General features: G+C 34.3%; 1 protein-coding gene across 3 annotated transcripts in view; it reads right to left on the bottom strand.

Moving 5' to 3' along the window:
- The window catches only part of inc (BTB/POZ domain-containing protein inc), a 45,856-nt gene that overhangs the window by 22,801 nt on the left and 3,655 nt on the right, over positions 1 to 19,400 (bottom strand). For all 3 annotated transcript variants that reach the window (XR_011333922.1, XM_069835198.1, XM_069835200.1), the window contains exon 4: positions 15,873 to 16,001. Coding sequence is in view for 2 of the 3 variants with exons in the window: in XM_069835198.1 (XP_069691299.1) it covers positions 15,873 to 16,001 (129 nt within the window). In the remaining variant the exon portion in view is untranslated. The remainder of the gene's footprint in view (positions 1 to 15,872; positions 16,002 to 19,400) is intronic.

Genomic DNA, 19,400 nt, shown 5'->3' with positions numbered 1-19,400 from the left:
GTAAATACGGGCCTGTGAACATGAGTTCGATTCCAAATAGTTAAATAATTTATTTTACACTCTAAATACACTATCACTGTGAATCAGGGTTTGTAGCTCGATTGCTTCTAAATCTGTGAGTCTATGAAATGTATTTTAACCATAAAAATTATATATGTAATATAACGTAGCATCAGTTGATTGGCTGCCATTTCTCTAGAGGTCATCTGACAATAACTGACACACATGGAGTCATGTACAATGAAACACAAAGTTTTGTTCACACAGAGCAAACTCTACCAGATACAAACTTACCACTCACAAAACAATCATTACTTTTTCATGCTTCGTGATATAAAATAATGAGAATATTAATTTTTCAATTAAAATATATTAAAAAAAAAAATTCTACAACTTCAAGAACAAAAAGCATCCAATATTGGATTACAAGTATCAGTACGTATGTGATTTAATTTTTCAGGCCATCTCTTCCAGCACTATTGTTTTGCAAGTGACACATCCACAACTATTACTCTTAAGGTTCAGATTATTAAGATACTGTAATTATTTAGAATCAAACTCACTTTCACATGAACTTGTTCACTCAAAATGGTTTCAAGAATAAGATCTGTAAATGCTGGTGTAGCTTCGTGAATCACCTTGTGTGCACAGCATGTTGATTTATAATAATACTATTGTATAGTAGTTGTAATAACAGAAGAAAGTAATGTTGATGTATCATTGACAAACGATTTTTCTTGAACTGTTTTCATTGTTGCAAAACACATTAAAAAACACTAGATGAAAAGGATGAAATTTATTCACTGGAAATATATCAGATATTTCAACTGATTATCAGCTTCCCTGCTCATTTCAAGACAAATGTTAACTTGATCTATGAATCATTTGTATTTTGAGACATTATTTACAGTAATGAAAATACACGCAAAATAAACATATTTTAAATAAGAGGTTGTTACCAAGTTCAACAATAAAATATGATGTGTTACTGTATGATAGCAGTATATTACAGAAACTCCACTGTTAACAACCGCTTCATTATGAATTTTCTATATTTAGTGAGGATGAGACTTGAGACTTTCATAGTGATGAAGTTGTTAGGTTTTGCAACAAAGTAAAGATCTCCAATTTCTTCAATGTTACATTACTGTTTATAGATTCCATCATCAGTATACTGGTAATGCATCACAAGCCCTGGAAGTTCACATGCTCTGTTGGATTCTCTATGATGTCTAGCATAATGAACTCAACATATTGTCTCCTGCAAGACAAAGTATCGTAAGCGCCACTTTGACCAAAAATGAGTTATAGTGCTTAGAATAAATTGCGCAGCTCTGTGCATCGACTGTAAAAGTTCCGTGAGCCCCAACAATTTTTTTTCCCTCTGATAAGTTGATTTAAACTTTGACTATTGTATTCACCATCATGTTGGGTAAGTATTGTAACTGCCTTTCCTGTGAGGTTAGCAAAATGGTGCTTACAATACTCTGCCTTGCAGGAAACAATATATGCTGCATTTGGATACTACCTATATCAACTACGAATAAATTTTGTATTTTTACAGTCTCCAAAAATACACTACTACATTATTATTGTTACTTCCATACCAACTATGGGACAGTGCAAATATTCACATTATGCAAGAACACTAAACACAAAATAAAAAAGTGCATTCTAATGAAAACCCAGCTATATGAACATCAGTGGCAACAAAAGGAAAATAAAATGGCCAAATTAAAGGAGCAGTCCGCGATAAAATTCCATATTTCGATTATATTATAGGATGTTTACCAAAGTAATCCTTAGATTAACGGCGTTTGTCGCATCACTTTACACCTTTTAGTTTGCGAAATATTAAAGGTCTTACTGCAAGCTCTGACGTCATAAACACTGATCGCTTCATAAGACTGCATTGTAGTTCCGTTTGACAGCATAGAACGAGTAAATATATATTCATACGTTACAGTCAGTTATTATTAACACACTTAGGACCTATCACATGCATATACTATAATAATAATAATAATAATAATAATAATAATAATAATAGTAATAATAATAATAATAATAATAATAATAATAATAATAATAATAATAATAATCATAACTTACCCATTTTGAATTTCTTACTCATAGTGAATAGAACAACTTGGGTCTGGTAAGGGTTCAAACTGAAAAGGTTTAATATGTCGATCCATTATAACCTAATTCAACGCCTTCACTGAGTGAGTGAATGTATGTGAAACGTGAAATATTCGCTATGAATGGACTGCAAATACGTGTTTATCTCACGTCAACAATAAATTAGTACATGGTTTATATTATTCTATTGCATCATAGTTGTTGAGTCACATGGTTTAGGCACGAAGTTATGTTTGGGGGAACCTCTAAAACATGTGGATCATCGAATTGCGGCAATTGATAACCAGAACTACTTCCAAGACATTTTTCTGTATAGTATCTTCTCTCCACACATTTTTCTTCCAGCTGTATGTTTTGTCTTCCACCCATCGTATAGTGGCTTTAGAGTAATGGAGTCCGGAGACAGTTACATCTCTTTTCACGTTGTAGTTATGGTCCATTATTGCAATCATAGTTCTTGTTACCATTCCACCATATGGAAAGTGTTTTCTCTTAGGAGTGTAAAGCAATCTCTCGTTATGGTATGATTCAAATTTGTTGGTGTGACAAAATTGATTAGTTTGATTCAGGTCTTTTAAAAGGGCAGGGTTACATACAACTTTTTTCAGAGCATTGTAATCGCTGGATCCAGGTTCGATCCATTCCCTCTCACTATTGTATAGGTGAATGTGTGCACATTTTTTATTATGTCTCTGTTTCTCCCCATTCGTCTATATTACAAACATGATTTAATACAGAAATGAATCTGTCTTCTAAGTCGTCAGAATCACCTTCACATGTAGCACAAGACCACATAGGTGATTTATGATGCTCTCTTTCCACAGTTGTGCGGCAGCTTTAAGCTTTTTGCCATGTGCCAAATGTCAAATTGATAGCCTATCCATTCATATTTGGTCCTTATCAATTTCCTAATTCCTCTATGGCGGTCCGATAGAAAGAGGGTAATGTTCATTTTTTCTTTTAGGCAATCTAGAACTTTTTCACATGCTGTTTCGCCTACAATTAGACCTTTTTGCAGAACTACGAAGTCTATAATCTTATCTGAATCGAGGTCCATTACCTGTAAGTCACATATTTTGCACTGTAACTAGGTGGCCATCACCGCGATTTGCACGTTTTTATCTTTTAGGGAATTGATAAGTTATTCATGAATCTGAAAATAAGTACATCTGACTGTTGGTCCTACGAATTTTGAAATTATTTTATAAAATGTTGTCTTGCCGATGAAACATAGTTGTAAAGTTTTTGAAAATTTTTCAAACTATTTGTATCTTATATTGCACAAGTATAATGCAGAACTCACTGCTATGCTTTACCTCTGTTCGGACTTCCACTCCCAATTACGGGCATTCTGGCACACTGCATTAACTTTCAGCAATGGTCCTATTGTTTCTACAAAATATTTGTAAAAGAGGAATGACAAATATTACAGACGAAAAACAAAATTTAACACTTTTTAACGTAAGACTAAGTAAATTTTATGTTTTTAACAAAGTGTTAATGAGAACTTTAATCAATGACAAAATCTGTAATGCTGACCAGAATACAAAAACACTTTTTGACTTCCTATTTACTTTCTGTTTCATGTGCAGTGTCCTCGGAACCTATGAATTAGAATTTGAAGTTTCTTCTTCTATTTGAAAATATGTCTCTAAGTCAATTTCTGCTTCTCCATATCTGATTCACCACACACATTTCTTAGCGTCTTGCACCCTATCTCACACTGCACAGCTTTGTTAATATTAGGTTCCTGTGAATTTTCAGCCTCATCGAGACTACACACACGTCAATATTTTCAGCTATAGGTGCATCACTGCAACTTGCTATTGCTTCTTCGACGACCTTCTTTCATATTTTATAAGCAGAGGAGTGCGTAAACTGTCTTGGGGAGATTCTCCTTTCAAAAATAGGAAAGGGACAGAAGTTTTCTTAATTTTAATAGGAGTTCTATTGTCTTTCATTAAACGTCTTTTTAGTAAAGACGATTCTTCAAAATCAGTTTCACGGAAATGACTGGAACACACAACAGTAGCTTTCGATAGTGTAAAACCTTTTCTGTTGATTTTCTTCACCCATGTTTTAAATCTTTGCAGTAACTTTTCTCTGTTCGGAAATACATGAAATGATACCCTATCTTCATGTTCTGTTTTTATTGTTCCCTCTGAACACGAAAAATCACAACACCACGGCATTTTAAACTGTTTTATGATACAATTTCTTCTGTTTAGTCTACTGTAGTTCAAAATCGTTCATATAAAAGAAAATACGTCTACATAAAACCACAAATTGGTATGTGCTGGTTTTATGATTAAATGAAAAGCAAAACATGACTTCACACAATCATAACTAAGTCCGAAATTCTGTTCACGTTTACTACGGCGAGAGAAGATTATTTATTTTAATACAAAGCGCTGCACTCGCCGATGTTCTCGGTCTATTACGCAATCACATCAGTTCAGTGGCTGTGACGTCATAAGTTTTTGTGCGGAGTCAGTAACTCAAGAACCATGCCTCGCATTGACATGCGGCAAATTACATTCTATTTAGATTGAAAAATGTGTTTGATTAAAGCCAACTTAATTTTATCGCGGACTGCTCCTTTAATAATCCTTTTCAAACCAACTCCACAGCCCTTATTCATACTATAACAAAACAATGTAATTCTGATAGCACAAGAATGAAAGAAAAATCATTCCAACATTGAAAAACTATAAATCCAACTAACATTTCATATCTGAAATTATATAAGAACAAAACAAGGCAACTAAACAAATCAGTGGTAACCTCAGTCATATCGTGGCCTTTACAAATTCAGATTCAGCTCAACCCTTCTTTGCAACTTACGTAAATCTGAAGAAGAAATTTTAGAACACAACCTAAGAATAATTCTATGTAGTTTCCTGAATGCAGCAATTATCAACTTATGAAGACATATTATGAGGTACTGCATCACTGGCATTGGGACTTGATGAATATAGAAAAAAATTAGCATTAAGAACTTCTAAGTAGTTCTGAAATGTTTAATGTTGGAGAACTCTATTTCCATACCAGAACCTTCGTCACAGATTTGACATTATTAATTTTAAATTAATTACTTAATGCATAAGCAAAAATTGTCATAATATGTATTTTATAACAGTATTCCTTACTTCTTCTCATTCCACTTTCTTGATGGCACTGGAATTTATGTTCACTCTTGGCAATGTTCTATATTCAATGAAGTAGAGACTGCCTACTGTTTACTTGCAAACAGATGTTCACACTTTTGTCACATACTGCTGGACTTTGATCATACATGTAGCAACATGAAGTGAATTTTTCTCATCACTACATAAGAGACATCATTGCAAATATAAAGTGCAAAAATAAGCATAAGACATTCGCGAAACTTAACCATTTCGAGCTAACATTACCAGTTTTCTGTTTGAAATATATATACTTTATTGTTCTAATATTACTATTAAGCAATACAGACAAATATAACAGCACATTATATTAAGACATCCTATTTCAGGTCGTTCTTTCTAAAAGACCAGAACTTTTAGACAGTTATACTGAACATGACTGACACTTTTGCAATGGAATACAGAATAAAATTCTAAGAAAAAGAGTGTCAAAATCTGCTGACTATACAGCCAGACACGTGACAGCATAAGGCTTAACTCACACAGACCACAGCACAACCACACCACACCACAAAACGGTGGTTCACTTGTGGGAAGTCAGGAATTCAGATCATAGTAACTCACACGGACCACTAACTGAGGTCAGTGTCGATTTCTGTCGCAATGAGTGGTCGATATCACCCACAGAACAACCACAGAATTGTCGCTGTCGGTGGTTAAGTGCAGTGTGACACACCGATCACTTGCTGCCGACATTTTATCCTTGGAAATGACAGTCGCTTAACTGCCGATGGCAAATAGCACATTTTGGTACTAAGCTTGTGGTGTGGTTGACTGTGGTCAATATGGACTTTGAGCGACCACTAGAAAGTGGTCCACATGTGGTTGGTTCTGCTGACAGCACAACAACACAAAACTGCGAAATAATCGCAAAGATGTGGTACGTGTGAATTCAGCCTGACCCCAGATATGTTGAAGTGAGGGCACCCCTACGGTGGATTTCATTATTCTCAATGATAGATCAGGAAGACTAGCACAGATGAAGTGGAGAAGAAATGATAAGTAAATTCTGTCTAATCACTCTCATTCAGGGACAGGGATTTTACATGCCACAAATCAAACATAGACTTCTTGGCTATATTTCTCTTCTAAAGGGAAATATCCCAAGGATTTTTATGATTCTTAAAAATCCACTGTCTTCAACCCATTTTCTACCCACGAATCTCAGATATAAGTATGATAACAATAAAAATAAATTTAAAAATATCATTAAGAGTGTGATTTTATGGCGATTATTTTACCCTGATTTCGGTGAATATTTTGTAAAAATGAACCAAGCAATTTCGTGCATATTTCGCACCCTCATTACTTACTTACTTACTGGCTTTTAAGGAACCCGGAAGTTCATTGCCGCCCTCACATAAGCCCACCATTGGTCCTATCCTGAGCAAGTTTAATCCAGTCTCTACCATCATATCCCTGCTCCCTCAAATCCATTTTAATATTATCTTCCCATCTACATTTCGGCCTCCCCAAAGGTCATTTTCCCTCCAGCCCTCTATATGCATTTCTGGATTCACCCATACATGCTACATGCTCTGCCCATCTGAAATGTCTGTATTTAATGTTCCTTATTTTGAGGTTTCGTAACAAGCTGTTTTTTTACGGTGATGGATTGTTAACCCTTCACCCAACCCCAAGCTGGAGGACCACCCCTCATCGGCTGTCCGCGACTGCTTATTCAATATATTCATAGCTATCTGGAGGCCGTCTCCTCGAGCCGCAATTTCGCACCCTCAATAAACTTAAAGAATAATAAAATAACATTTTCTTAAATTATTATTAAAACAACCCCTTTGAAACTAACAGAAAATTGTTTGCATCATTAATTAAATTCAGAATTCAATTTCATTCGACTCTGAAGGGGTGACGACACTGCCTTCTTGATTACATGAAAACAGTTGTTGCATGAGAGAGAAATGACCATTATCTGCTTGTGCTGTACATTGTTGACAAATACCACACGTATGTAATGCTGAACAATCAATTATGTAGAAATGTTCATGCTTATTTTGTAACAAAGGAAATTTAAATTTTTTATTTGAAAGAGTCATTTTTCGTGTGAATTCTCCATGACACCTGTTTTCTGTCGAAAATATCATGCTTACGAAGTAATTTCGTGGAATTTATATTAATTTCGCGAAAATTTGCGGATATATTTCACTTAATTTTTTAACTTTCATTAAGGTTATGGATTGGTGAAAATAACGAGAAAAAAAAAAAACATTAAAAATGGAAACTTTGTTTTTAACTCTAAAAAATTAAATGTTTTCAGTTTTATAAATCTGTGCTTATTTTGGCCCTACGACACTTTAAAGCCCCTCAGGACGAATTTGAAGGGACCAGCACATACATGGAGCTGTAGCCCTTTACACTGAGCTGTCATTTGATACTGATGCTTATGCTTGTCAGCTGTGTATTTAAATGGTTACTTTAAAGCAATAATTATCTAGACATGAGCTAGTGAATGAGGAAAGAAAATAAAATGCCTCCTAAAAATTCTGGTCCAACATCATAAGCATAACAATGTGACATAATACATTTCATCTGGAGAGGTTACTCCCATTTGTAAGTCTTAATAAACTAAATCTCTATTTTAGACATACACATCTGTTTGACTACTTCATGCATGATACAGTACACAGCGTTTCATCCATTGCTTTGTGGATAGTAGTGAGTTCATGCAATCTAATTGTTATACAGTAACTCAAAACTCTTCCATTTACACTACAACCATGCACTATGTGGATACTGTGGAAGCCTTCCTCTTATGAAATTTGTGTTAGACTACAATGCTTGGGAAACATGCTGAATGAATTTTAGTGATATTGAAAAGTGAAACTAATTAAAATTATAATCAAATTCCACTGTGACAAATGAGATTTTATAGTTACACACAGACAAAAATGTCTGGAAGTTTCAGGGGCTATGTACAATTTTTGTAGCAGTTATAACTATAATTATTATTACAATTCCTATATTCATTACATCTCTTTCTCTCGAGTAAAGTATTTGGTTAAAGTACATTTGAAATTCAACTTTTTTAATCCTAATGTCAACTATGATCGTAGATATAAGTAATGCATAATACTTATTGATTAAAGTTCTCGTTAACACTTTGTTAAAACCATAAAATTTACTTAGTCTTACGTTAAAAAAGTGTAAAATTGTTAAAAAAAGGCATATACCTTCGACAGACGGCCCGTTTCAACGCTATGTCACGTCATCTTCAGTGTCTCTTGAACCACGGGCCGTCTGTTGAAGGTATATGCCTTTTTTAACAATTTTACACTTTTTTAACGTAAGACTAAGTAAATTTTATGGCATAATACTTAATTACAACTTTAGTGGACCTAGTATCATTGCAAAATAGTTATCATTCATTATCCAGGTATAATAGAAAAATGACGTAGATGACTTCATTTCATTCAATGAATGAATGAAATCATAATCTAGTTATTTTTCGAGTGGATCTACCTTATCAGTTCTGTTTTTAAAAATTAGCGCATGCAAACTATAGCTCAAGGCATATGTTAGTACACGTTTTATTCATATACATTACATATCACGTGGGAAAAGAATGTGCCTTTAACAGCATGGTAAATATTCAGTGTGGGAGTGTAAAACAGCTTGGGCGAACTAGTTCCTTCTCACTGTCTATCCATTTCATGACTGTGGCGTGATATGCCCTTGCACCATGAGGTGACAATTGGCCAACAAAACAAACACTCTTACATCAGTCAACTCAGTTGATATTATCACTGAAGAAGTCCTTCAGATTACTTGCATGTTGTCACTAGTGCTAGGTCTGCAACTATAAATGTGCATAAATCTGCATAAGGAGAGTACTTAATATACAGGGTGAAAGTGATATAATTGTGCAGATTGAAGGGAGCAATAAAATACATTAACATAAATAAAAACCTATTATGTGTTTTGTAATCAAGTGCAGGATTAATTACAAAATTAGACAAAGTCTGTGTAGTTTGGCAACAGCATGTACACGCATAAGCACACGCGCGCACATGCACACACACGCACTCTCTCTCTCTCTCTCTCTCAATCTCAATCGGTCTGAACAGCTGGGTTCTGTTCCTTGTCACTAAAGTAGGCTGCCAGACTTCCTAATGGCAGGGAATAATGATGTGTGTTAATCTTTTTATTTAATTTGCAAGAAAACAGTCCATTTTATTTAAAAACTGCAAAGGGACGAATCATTCCTCATCAATATCTTTAGTGATAAGAAGATTCATAAGGTAAGTATTTATTGAATAAGTGTTAACATTTAGGGAATTTTTTTTTTTTCTGAGAAAAGTATTCATTTAGGACTAATATGATATTAGAATTTTTTGTTGTACTCTATCTAAGGACTTGGTTGTTAAAATCTGCACAGTTATATTACTTTCATCCTGTATTTGACTGTAGTTTTAAGTTATTGTATCTTACATATTTGAAACTACATACTTCTCTCTCTCTCTCTCTCTCTTTTTTTTTTGTCAATTACAAGTACTTGCATGGTGTTGTTAAAATGTCGGACAAAGGGAAAGTACATTAAGATCCATTCTCTACTGAAGATCTAAAGAATTTGTGTTTAATATTCGAGATTATTTTTAACAAAAAAAAAAATATATATATATATATATCAAAAGTACTTTACTTCCAATTACAAGTGTTTGATTATATTGGTGATGGGATCAAAATCTACTGCAATATAAGAAAGCTTTACAAAGGAAAAATATGTCAACACCAGTGGGCCTAGTCCAGGCATCAGTATCTTAACTACAAGTCAAATTCTTCAAATTTTTTACAATTGGTGCTGATATTGATTTATCATAAATTGAGTACGAACAAGAAATTTAGCTTATCTACCAATTCCATCAACTAAACCCTTTCCATGTGATGTAGCAAAGTACTTCCACATGAATGTCTTACTGAATTGTTACTGAGTTCTGTCCTGATTCCTCACGGGGTTTTAATATCGAAAACGAGTACCATAATCAATATACTACAAAGTGCAAACTGAATCATTCAAAACTATTAGTTAAAGTAAAATTGGCATTGTCAGTTCGAAGTAATTTATCGTCTTTATTTGATTACATAAACATCGAAGTGTATATTATTGTTCTACAGGGGTGGACTTTAATAGCACAAGTTCTTTTATCAAAGTTAAAATCTCGTCGAGAGTAAACATAAACTGTTGATTGCTACCAACAACAAATGCACCATAAAAAATGGGTCGCTGTTTTGGATAGGTTAGTAAATCGCCATATCAATCAATCAATCAATCAATCAAACTTCTTAATGTATCAGCTGTTTGCTGACAACATAAGGTCCACTATAGTCCACTGTAATCTTTTCAGTTCTTGTTTTTCATTAGAAATGAGGGATATTTTAATCGGTGTTCATTATTGAAGCCTGTTGCTAGTAGCCAGAATTGGGGTGTAGTCAATATATACTGCAGAGCTGTCTCTTCTGCAACTGGTATTGATGATTTTAATTTACTTCTTTTGTGGTTTACGGATGGACAGTATAAAAGAATCTGTTTCAGATCTTCATCATGATTATTACACCACAGGCAAGTAGGAGTATCAGAAAGGTGAAATTGGTGCAGGTGCAATTGTGGGACAATGTGAACTGTTCTGGCGCTTGTTAAAAATGTTTGAACATGTCTGAGCAAGTTTTTGTACATTTCCAAGTCTTTTGGTTTCTTTTGTACGGACTGTAAAATTTTTTCCTTGTCAGAAGAGAGCCAATTGTTGAGCCATAGGTTTGTAAAATGAAAGTTTACTGAAGCAAAGTCATAATGGATCTGTATGAATTTAGAATTGGAAAATAAAATAACCATAAAGAGAAACAACTTATTAAAAATAGAAGTTTGAGAGTTCAATTTTGTCAAGAACGTTCAAATGCCTTTTCCTCAAAAGTAATATTTTTTAATCAATGAGTTTTGCTTGTAAACCGATGTTATGCAAGTTTTATAATCCTGACTTCACATATTAAACATGATAAGAGTGGTATATGCATGTTCAACATCAATTTTCAGTTTTTACAATTCATATAGATTTTAAATACAGCAGCATTCATTTGCTGATAAAATCGCAGAACGAACTGTGCCATCAAAAAATGAAAACAAAAGACTGAACTTATTAAAATGTTATTTAAAAATACTTTATTGTTAAGATTTTGCAAATAAAACAAGTATTGCTGGAGTTCATTAAAAAAATAAAATTAATTTTTTTATCAAGTAATTATACAAATTCACGTCACTTCTCAATTCAGAAGTGCGTTTTTTTTTGGGTTTATGGGAAGAAGATAGTGCAAAAATTAGCAAAATGAGAACAATTTGCATAACTGCATCTTGGAAATTTTACAGAACCCTACACATGAGTCTCTGGATGAGCCGACATCTGATATACCAACTTACGAAAACATTATGCAGTTCATGAAGTGACGAAATATAAAACAGTATCTAAAATTACATAAGGAGAAGCCAAATCAATATTACTTTGAATTATGTGTGACCATTAGGGAGTAACACATGTGACAATGGTGTATCTCTAACCATGCTCTCAGCAAAAATGTGACAGATCTCTCTCCACAATAACTGTCAATCCTAAGGTAATTTTAATATCACTTAGAGAATTCATAGATAACAATTTTACGTGACTATTCAAGTGTTTATACGTCTATAAAAATATTTTAATACACTGATATATATGAAAACAAAAAGCTGCAACATTAAATAGATCAGGGTTAATTCACAAAGTTATATCAACACAAATGGAGATTATTCAATAGATAATTTTTAATTTAAAGAGGTCATGCGAAAATGGGTCTGATTCTCAATAATTAGTGTTACATCAATTTCAGTTTTGAGAAAAGTAATAATAAACATGTTAACTATGGGGGAACCAAATACTTGTAATATTGGACGTACTTTCTTCAAAATTGCACAAAACTTATATATTTATTTTAGTTTGGTGAGAGGAGAAGATGAATTCTTTTGCATCAGTTTATTTCACAAAGCATAAATGAATAGCTGGCGTTTCGTGATTAGAGACCGTGGAACTTCATACAATTGCATGTTTTTACTGATTTGGCATATTGAAAAATTGAATCTTTGCCAATCATGGTTTTTACGTTCAACTGAAGCCAACTTGATTTTGCATAAATGCATATTTCGAGAGTTTTCCCTTTTAAAGGCATATATATTTTTATTTTGCATATTTAAATTCATATATTAACATTTTTCCTGTTTTGCCCGATTTATTATGTAATTTAAAAATTTCTCTCTGATAAAAGTAAGTCCACACCTGTGGAGTAACGGTTAATGCATCTGGCCACGAAACCAGGTGGCCAGATTCGAATTCCGGTTGGGGCAAGTTACTTGGTTGAGATTTTTTTCCGGGGTTTTCCCTCAACCCAATTTGAGCAAATGCTTTGTAACTTTCGGTGATGGACCCTAGACTCATTTCACAGCATTATCACCTTCATCTCATTCAGAAGCTAAATAATGTACGATGTTGATACAGCATCATAAAATAACCTGATAAAAATAAGAATAATTCCCAAGAAATATAAAAATTATGTGAGAAATAAAAGCAATAATCAGTTAATTATTGAAATAGCTGCAACGACAATGGATACTTCTCCTGGTGTATAAGATGGGTTGTTTTTCAATTTAACATGAGACTAGCTGTGTAATATCGATGTACTTTCCTCATTAACCACTGGCAAGAGTCTTTTATTTTGTGATAATGGTCTTTTAGTCCGCCTGCTGCAATAGCAATCGGAGATTTGATCCTCTTTTAGTCTGGCCGCCCCAGTAATATTTTTCTGTGTAAATGTAATGTTTCAAGAGCCAGGGTGAAGAAATGCATCGCCTATATGTCATTCAGACTTTTACTCTGATTCTGTAGAACCAAAAATGTATGTATTTAGACCCCTACGACAATAAAGTCCTGTATTGTTGAGGTCATGAAATTGCTGCAACAACAATGGTGCTAGTAAGCTCTGATTTCATAGAAACAAAATTGAATGTAGTTAAACACCTGCGACAATGAAGTCACACGAAGTGTAAATTTTCATTTCAACAAAGTTTTATTGCACAACCAATGAATAACTAGTGCATGATCGATCTGCTTACAAGTTTAACTGCCAACATGCCGAAAGAAATTTAGTTATAATAACTAAGATGACTAACAGTGAAGTCGAAACTAGTCAACTAAGTTAATTTACCACTTAGTAAAAGGTATCCCCGTCACATGCCATGAAGGCACTTGGGGGGCATGGAGGTAGAGCCCCATGCTTTCCGTGACCTCGGTACTAGAATGAGGTGGTGTGGTCGACACCACGCTCTGACCGCCTTTTACCTACGGGAAAGACCAGGTACTCAATTTTATAGGAGGCTGAGTGAACCTCAGGGCCGTTCTGAAAGTTTGGCAACGAGAAAAAAATCCTGTCACCATCTGGGATCGAACCCCAGACCTTCTAGTCCGTAGCCAGCTGCTCTACCAACTGAGCTACCCAGCCGCCAATTTACCACTTAGTTTTCATTTTAACTCTAGAAACTTGTTGTTATTATAACCAAATCCTTAAGTATCATGCATATTTTCTGGTTTTTTAGTGCATAAAGTTCTATGGTCCAGTGATTAGTATATTTAGGCTATATGCGGTATTTTAGAATTTATCTTTTTGCAAAACAAAATTTAGTGAAGATTAAAAAAATTACTCTTCACACATTTAGATATCTTTCAAAGACATGTGACTAATCAGCTAAATGTACCTGGAGAGAATGCTTCAGAATTATTTATTTTAGCCGCACAGTGGGTTTACTGTATTTAGCACATATCAGTGGTAGCATCACAGAGACCATAATGCACTGTATTTTAGCCTCTACCAGAGCGTATTCCTGTAAATATTGCGAATTACAGATTAGAGCGGAGGTGTGTGGGAATAGGTACATGACATGAGACTGAGGAATGTGATAAGGTTCGAGTGGGTTAGACAATATGATAGCTAAGAGACATAAGGCTGATGAATGTGACAAGTTTTGAGTGGGTTAGATGAGAGGATAGGTATGTTGGTGCTAAAAATACACTTGTTTTCAGTTTGTACTATGAACTGCCTTGCTCTGAACAAACTATTTTTGAAACAATTGTGTAGACCCAAAGCCTTACACAATACCACAGATTTCAAAAAGAGAAATAATTATATAAATACTCAGAATCAGACCAACATATATTCAAAATAATCTTAAGAATAAGCCCTGTAAGTGCCAACATAACTTTGTGAATACCACAATCTATATAATCTAACCAAGGGAACCTAAAAATATTTGTGCACCTATTTTGGTTCAAGATATGGTTATAAATTATAATGTTGAAATGTGTAATGCCATCCTTATTACAATAGAAAAGGTTGCATTGTATAATAAGATCAATACTGAAAGTAGAGGGCAGAATAGCTATTTCTATAAAAGAAAAATAATTACCGGTACTTAAAATTCTAGAGGGTAGCGATTCCTTTTTACACATCCACATGAGTGTATCTTATTGTTTATTTAATACAGAACACCTTTACAAATGGTCAGGACATCATTATGTCCTTGCACAGAACAATTTATGTGCAATTTGCCAGTGCAGTATGAGTGATGTCTCAGATTCTGATGAAATGGAGATAAGAAAATTTTCGTGATTATATTCAATTTACAAATATTCATTGCGAATTTTCATGCTTATAACTGAAAATGAAAATGTTACAATGAAAATATCTTGTAGAAATAATGAATTTGTATTTATTACAACAAAAGAAAAATTGGAATATTTTTAAAAGAACAAGATGTAAATGTAGACATGGGAGTTTCAGTGTTCATTAAAAAAAATTAAGAATGAAGAAAGGGGACATTTATATTCTTTTTATACTGTTATGATTGAATATTAACATTTAAATAATCCGCATTAGATAATGGATTGCTGATACTAATTTAAACTCTCAACTAAGCTAATATGACCTAATCTAATCTACAAAAAATTACATAGTTACAGCAAGAATCATATTAATGGCAAATAATCCATTGATAAAAGTTCACATTTTATTCTTTTCCTTCCTCATATTCCCACGTCCATATTTAAGCAATGTTCTTCCATTATTCTGTATTATTTTTAGTTTCATTAAATATAGCACATTTGATATCAATAAGTACTTTCATAACATTTCTTTCATGTTTATGTTTACAACCGAGAAAATGATCACATCTTCACTTCAACAGAAGCAGAACCCAGAGAAAATGTAGAGGTAAAATAAATCAAGGAAGGCATCTTAAAAGCAAATACTTCTAATACAAATAATACCAAAATGAAAAATTACATATTTTCATTAAATGATTTCAAAAGTGATTATTATCATGCTATGTATGGTCCACATCCATTCTACAGTTATTCCCCACACAGACATGCATTTACATGCTAATCTGAAACATGTAGCACTGTTACACAAAACATTACACCACAATTAATGCTGCTGAGTAGTATTAAATTTCTTCACCTTTGCCCTGTCAGTTGGTTCTGTTTCTTTGGAGTTATGTGCTCTCATTCCATACTCCCTTGAAACCACACATAGAAACTCAGCATGGTCTTCATTCCCATAATTGTACTGCGACCCAATATTAATTAGCTGAAGCATAAAAGAAAACGCTGAAATCAGTAACAATATACACTAGTGCGGCCAGAAAAAAAAAAAAAAAACTTTTACACACAGACCATGTCTCAAAGTTCAAGTCTATACTACATGCTAATGACTCACTAATAAACTATAAGGAGCTTTGGACATGTATGCTTGAATCATGACCTTCTTCACAGCCTATTTTTCCAAACACCATAACATTACGGTACAGCATTGAATTAAGAAGGCAGTGTCCTAATGCAGTGTCATTACGAGTTAGTATGTGGAAAAGATAAAGGTCTAAAATATTACAATATTTAAAAAAAGTAAAGAAGGTATAACAATGTCAATGTTCAAAATTAGCGTGTTATTCTACATTATATTTACATTATTTTACTTTCAAGTATCTCTAAATTTCAAACCTTCATTTGCTAATGAGGTATCCATGTTTGTTTAGTGTACAAGTCAACAATCAAGCAAGCACTTTCGTTTACTAGCTAATACGGACTTGATTGCTACGCACTATGTAGCTTTGAATCATAACTTCTGATGTCACATCCAGCTATTTAGTCAACTATCTAATACACTTCAGCTGTAAATGTACCGGTAGCTTTGGAACACGGCCATAATACCTTACTCAGTTTCCCATATGCTCTTTTAACAAAGTACATGTTTTAATTCACTTTTATTAATAGTATTAATAGTGTACACCTTTTATTGGTTCCTAACACCTTCAGACATGGTACCTTCAAAACTGCTAGTCTATCAGTAAGAAAACGGGAATCCCTCACTCAAGTTGGGGACATCTCTAAGGAGGAATTCGTCCACCTCTCTGGAGTAAAAGTTAGCAGGTCCAACCACGAAACAAGTCGAGCCAGGTTCAAATCCTGGTTGGACTAAGTTGCCTGCAGTCGAAATTTTTTTCTGAGGTTTTCCCCTTCAACCAATTGAAGCAGAATTGCTGGGTAACCTTGAGAGTTGGATCTCGGACTCACATCACCTTCATTAATTTCGACTTCATTTATCTTCTTTAATAGTTTCAGGTCGACCAGGAGATGCAACAGACGTGGTGCTGTGATTCGCCTATAGATGTCATCTGTCTGTGGGGTACTACATAGATTTCAGGACGGTGGAGAGGCTTTCACAGTGGACTATGGCAGACCAAGGAGCTCCTTTGGACAGATGGCATGGTGAATCACGATACTGTGATTTTCAGATTAATATAGGATGCAGCAGGATGTAGTATGTGATTTGCAAACAGATGACATTGATCTGAGGAGACTACAGTACATCAACAGGGAAATGGTGAGGCGTTTCTGGACTCCATCAGATCGGGATGCTATAGCAGAATCAATAAGATGGCACCAAGCAGTCAATCACATACTAAAAGGAATGCAGTGTTAAGGACTTCAATAATCACCTCTTAATAAGGAGGTCGACACAATAAGCCTCAGTCTGTGGTACAAGCCTGGAGATCCTCCTCAAATCAAAAAGGGGGGAGGGAAGGCAGTGGGGAAGAAATTTAAGTCCTGAGGGTAGTATGATAGGTAAGGATGATCACTAGAAAAGTTGAGTTTGTTGTAAGCAAGATATAGCATGTAAATCTTGCTTGAAGCGTCTTCAATCACAGAATGGGTTTTTCATGCATCAAGCTGCTATGGATGGCCCTGTTTTCAAAAGAATGCAGGTTAGTCCTCCTTTAATGCCCTTCCAAAAGAAACCATGTTGAGAATGTTTTTCTTTCAAAATCTATTAGCCTCAACAAGACTCCAATGGACGACTACACGTGAAGAAATGTTTGTTTCCAAGAGATACCACTCTTGTGGTTTTATTTTCTGTCTGGTGTCCCAACATAAAGATGTTATATCTTACCCATTTTTAGTTACACCATCATATGTTGTCAGGTGACTATTGTTCGTTACATTAGCTTTACTACAGAGGTGAATGCAAAATTTTTTATTTATTTTTTTTTATAGATGTTTAAGCAAGGCAGTTGTGTCCTATTGGCAAACTGCATCTTGTTATGTTTTCTTTCTTGTCTTATGTACATTTTACAGCTATAATTCTTGTACTGGTACTGGAAGCTTGTTTCGTGTATTTGATAGCTTATCTTTAAAGGTTGTGCCTTATATTGCTCATGTAAGATGTTTCAAGGATATTAATGATAGTCTGCAAACTCCGCTTCTTACATGGATTTGAATAATATGAATAGTTAATCCCATTGCTATAAATACATTTCAAATATACATTACACAGACACATTCATTTCCATGTAAGGAATATTTATTTGGACTACTATAACTGCTCTAATTAACTAGCATCGTTAACCAGTAGGTTCTATCCTAGATCATTTACAGATAGATAGGTCGGCCTTATAGGTTTCGAAGTTAACAACTTTTGTCAGGTTTACTACGCTGCCATCTAGTTGTTACATAAGGAGTCACGTCATAATTCCCATTTGAATTGCATTAGTGACTGTACTGCCATCGGGTGGCGATCCTGGCGGTTGTTCTCTTCAAAGTGCAAACGATTTTAATATAGCAATGACTTATCTGTTACATATATGATCTAGGGTTCTATCCACCCAACTGAGAAGGAAGGCAAATAAATCATTAAAATGTTGTGAGATTTGAGATATTTAAAAGCAAGGAAATTATATACATGAAGAGTTTTATTCTAAAAAGATGTAACTTTGGAAAATGTACACCTATACAAGATATTATTATTCCTATTAGGCAAAATAATGTAATGCAACAGAATGAGAAGTAACTGAAACAGATAACATGTAACAGGAAATTTACAATGCGAGCAAAATCGCGTACCCAGAAGTTTTATTTTACGATGTACATAAAATGATGTTCTAGTGCTTAATATACGACTGCATCCCAAGATATAAATACAGTAGCGTGCAAATTAATCCGAACAATGTAATTACTTATGCAAAAACACTCAAACGGGATAAAAAAAAAGGATCTAAGACATACCTCAGTAATCTATGTGGCCTCCCTTGTTCCTAATAACAGCTTTGAGACGATTTGGCATGGATTCCACTAATTTCCCACAAATATTCTTCATTTCTTCACCGCGAAACCATACACCAATGAGGGCAGAAATCATCTTCTCCTTTGTAGAACAATCCATTTTTTGCATTCTTCTTTTGCAAATTGACCACAAGTTCTCAATGGGGTTGATGTCGGGTGAGTTGCCTGGCCAGGGGAGTACCTGAATATTCTTCTTGTTGAAGAATTCTGTAGTTTTTCGAGATCTATGGCATGGTGCCAGGTCTTGTTGGAACACACCTCTGCCATCCGGAAATGATTTTTGCAGCTGGGGTACGATTCTGGTTTCCAATAAGTAAATATATTTGTCAGAATTCATCATTCCTTTGATAGGTATTAATGCTCCAGGCCC

The sequence above is a fragment of the Periplaneta americana genome, chromosome 9, assembly GCF_040183065.1.
Source record: "Periplaneta americana isolate PAMFEO1 chromosome 9, P.americana_PAMFEO1_priV1, whole genome shotgun sequence".
Classification (NCBI taxonomy): Eukaryota; Metazoa; Arthropoda; class Insecta; order Blattodea; family Blattidae; genus Periplaneta; species Periplaneta americana.
Note: the sequence above shows the minus strand (reverse complement) of the source record. Positions and strands in the feature narration are given on the sequence as shown.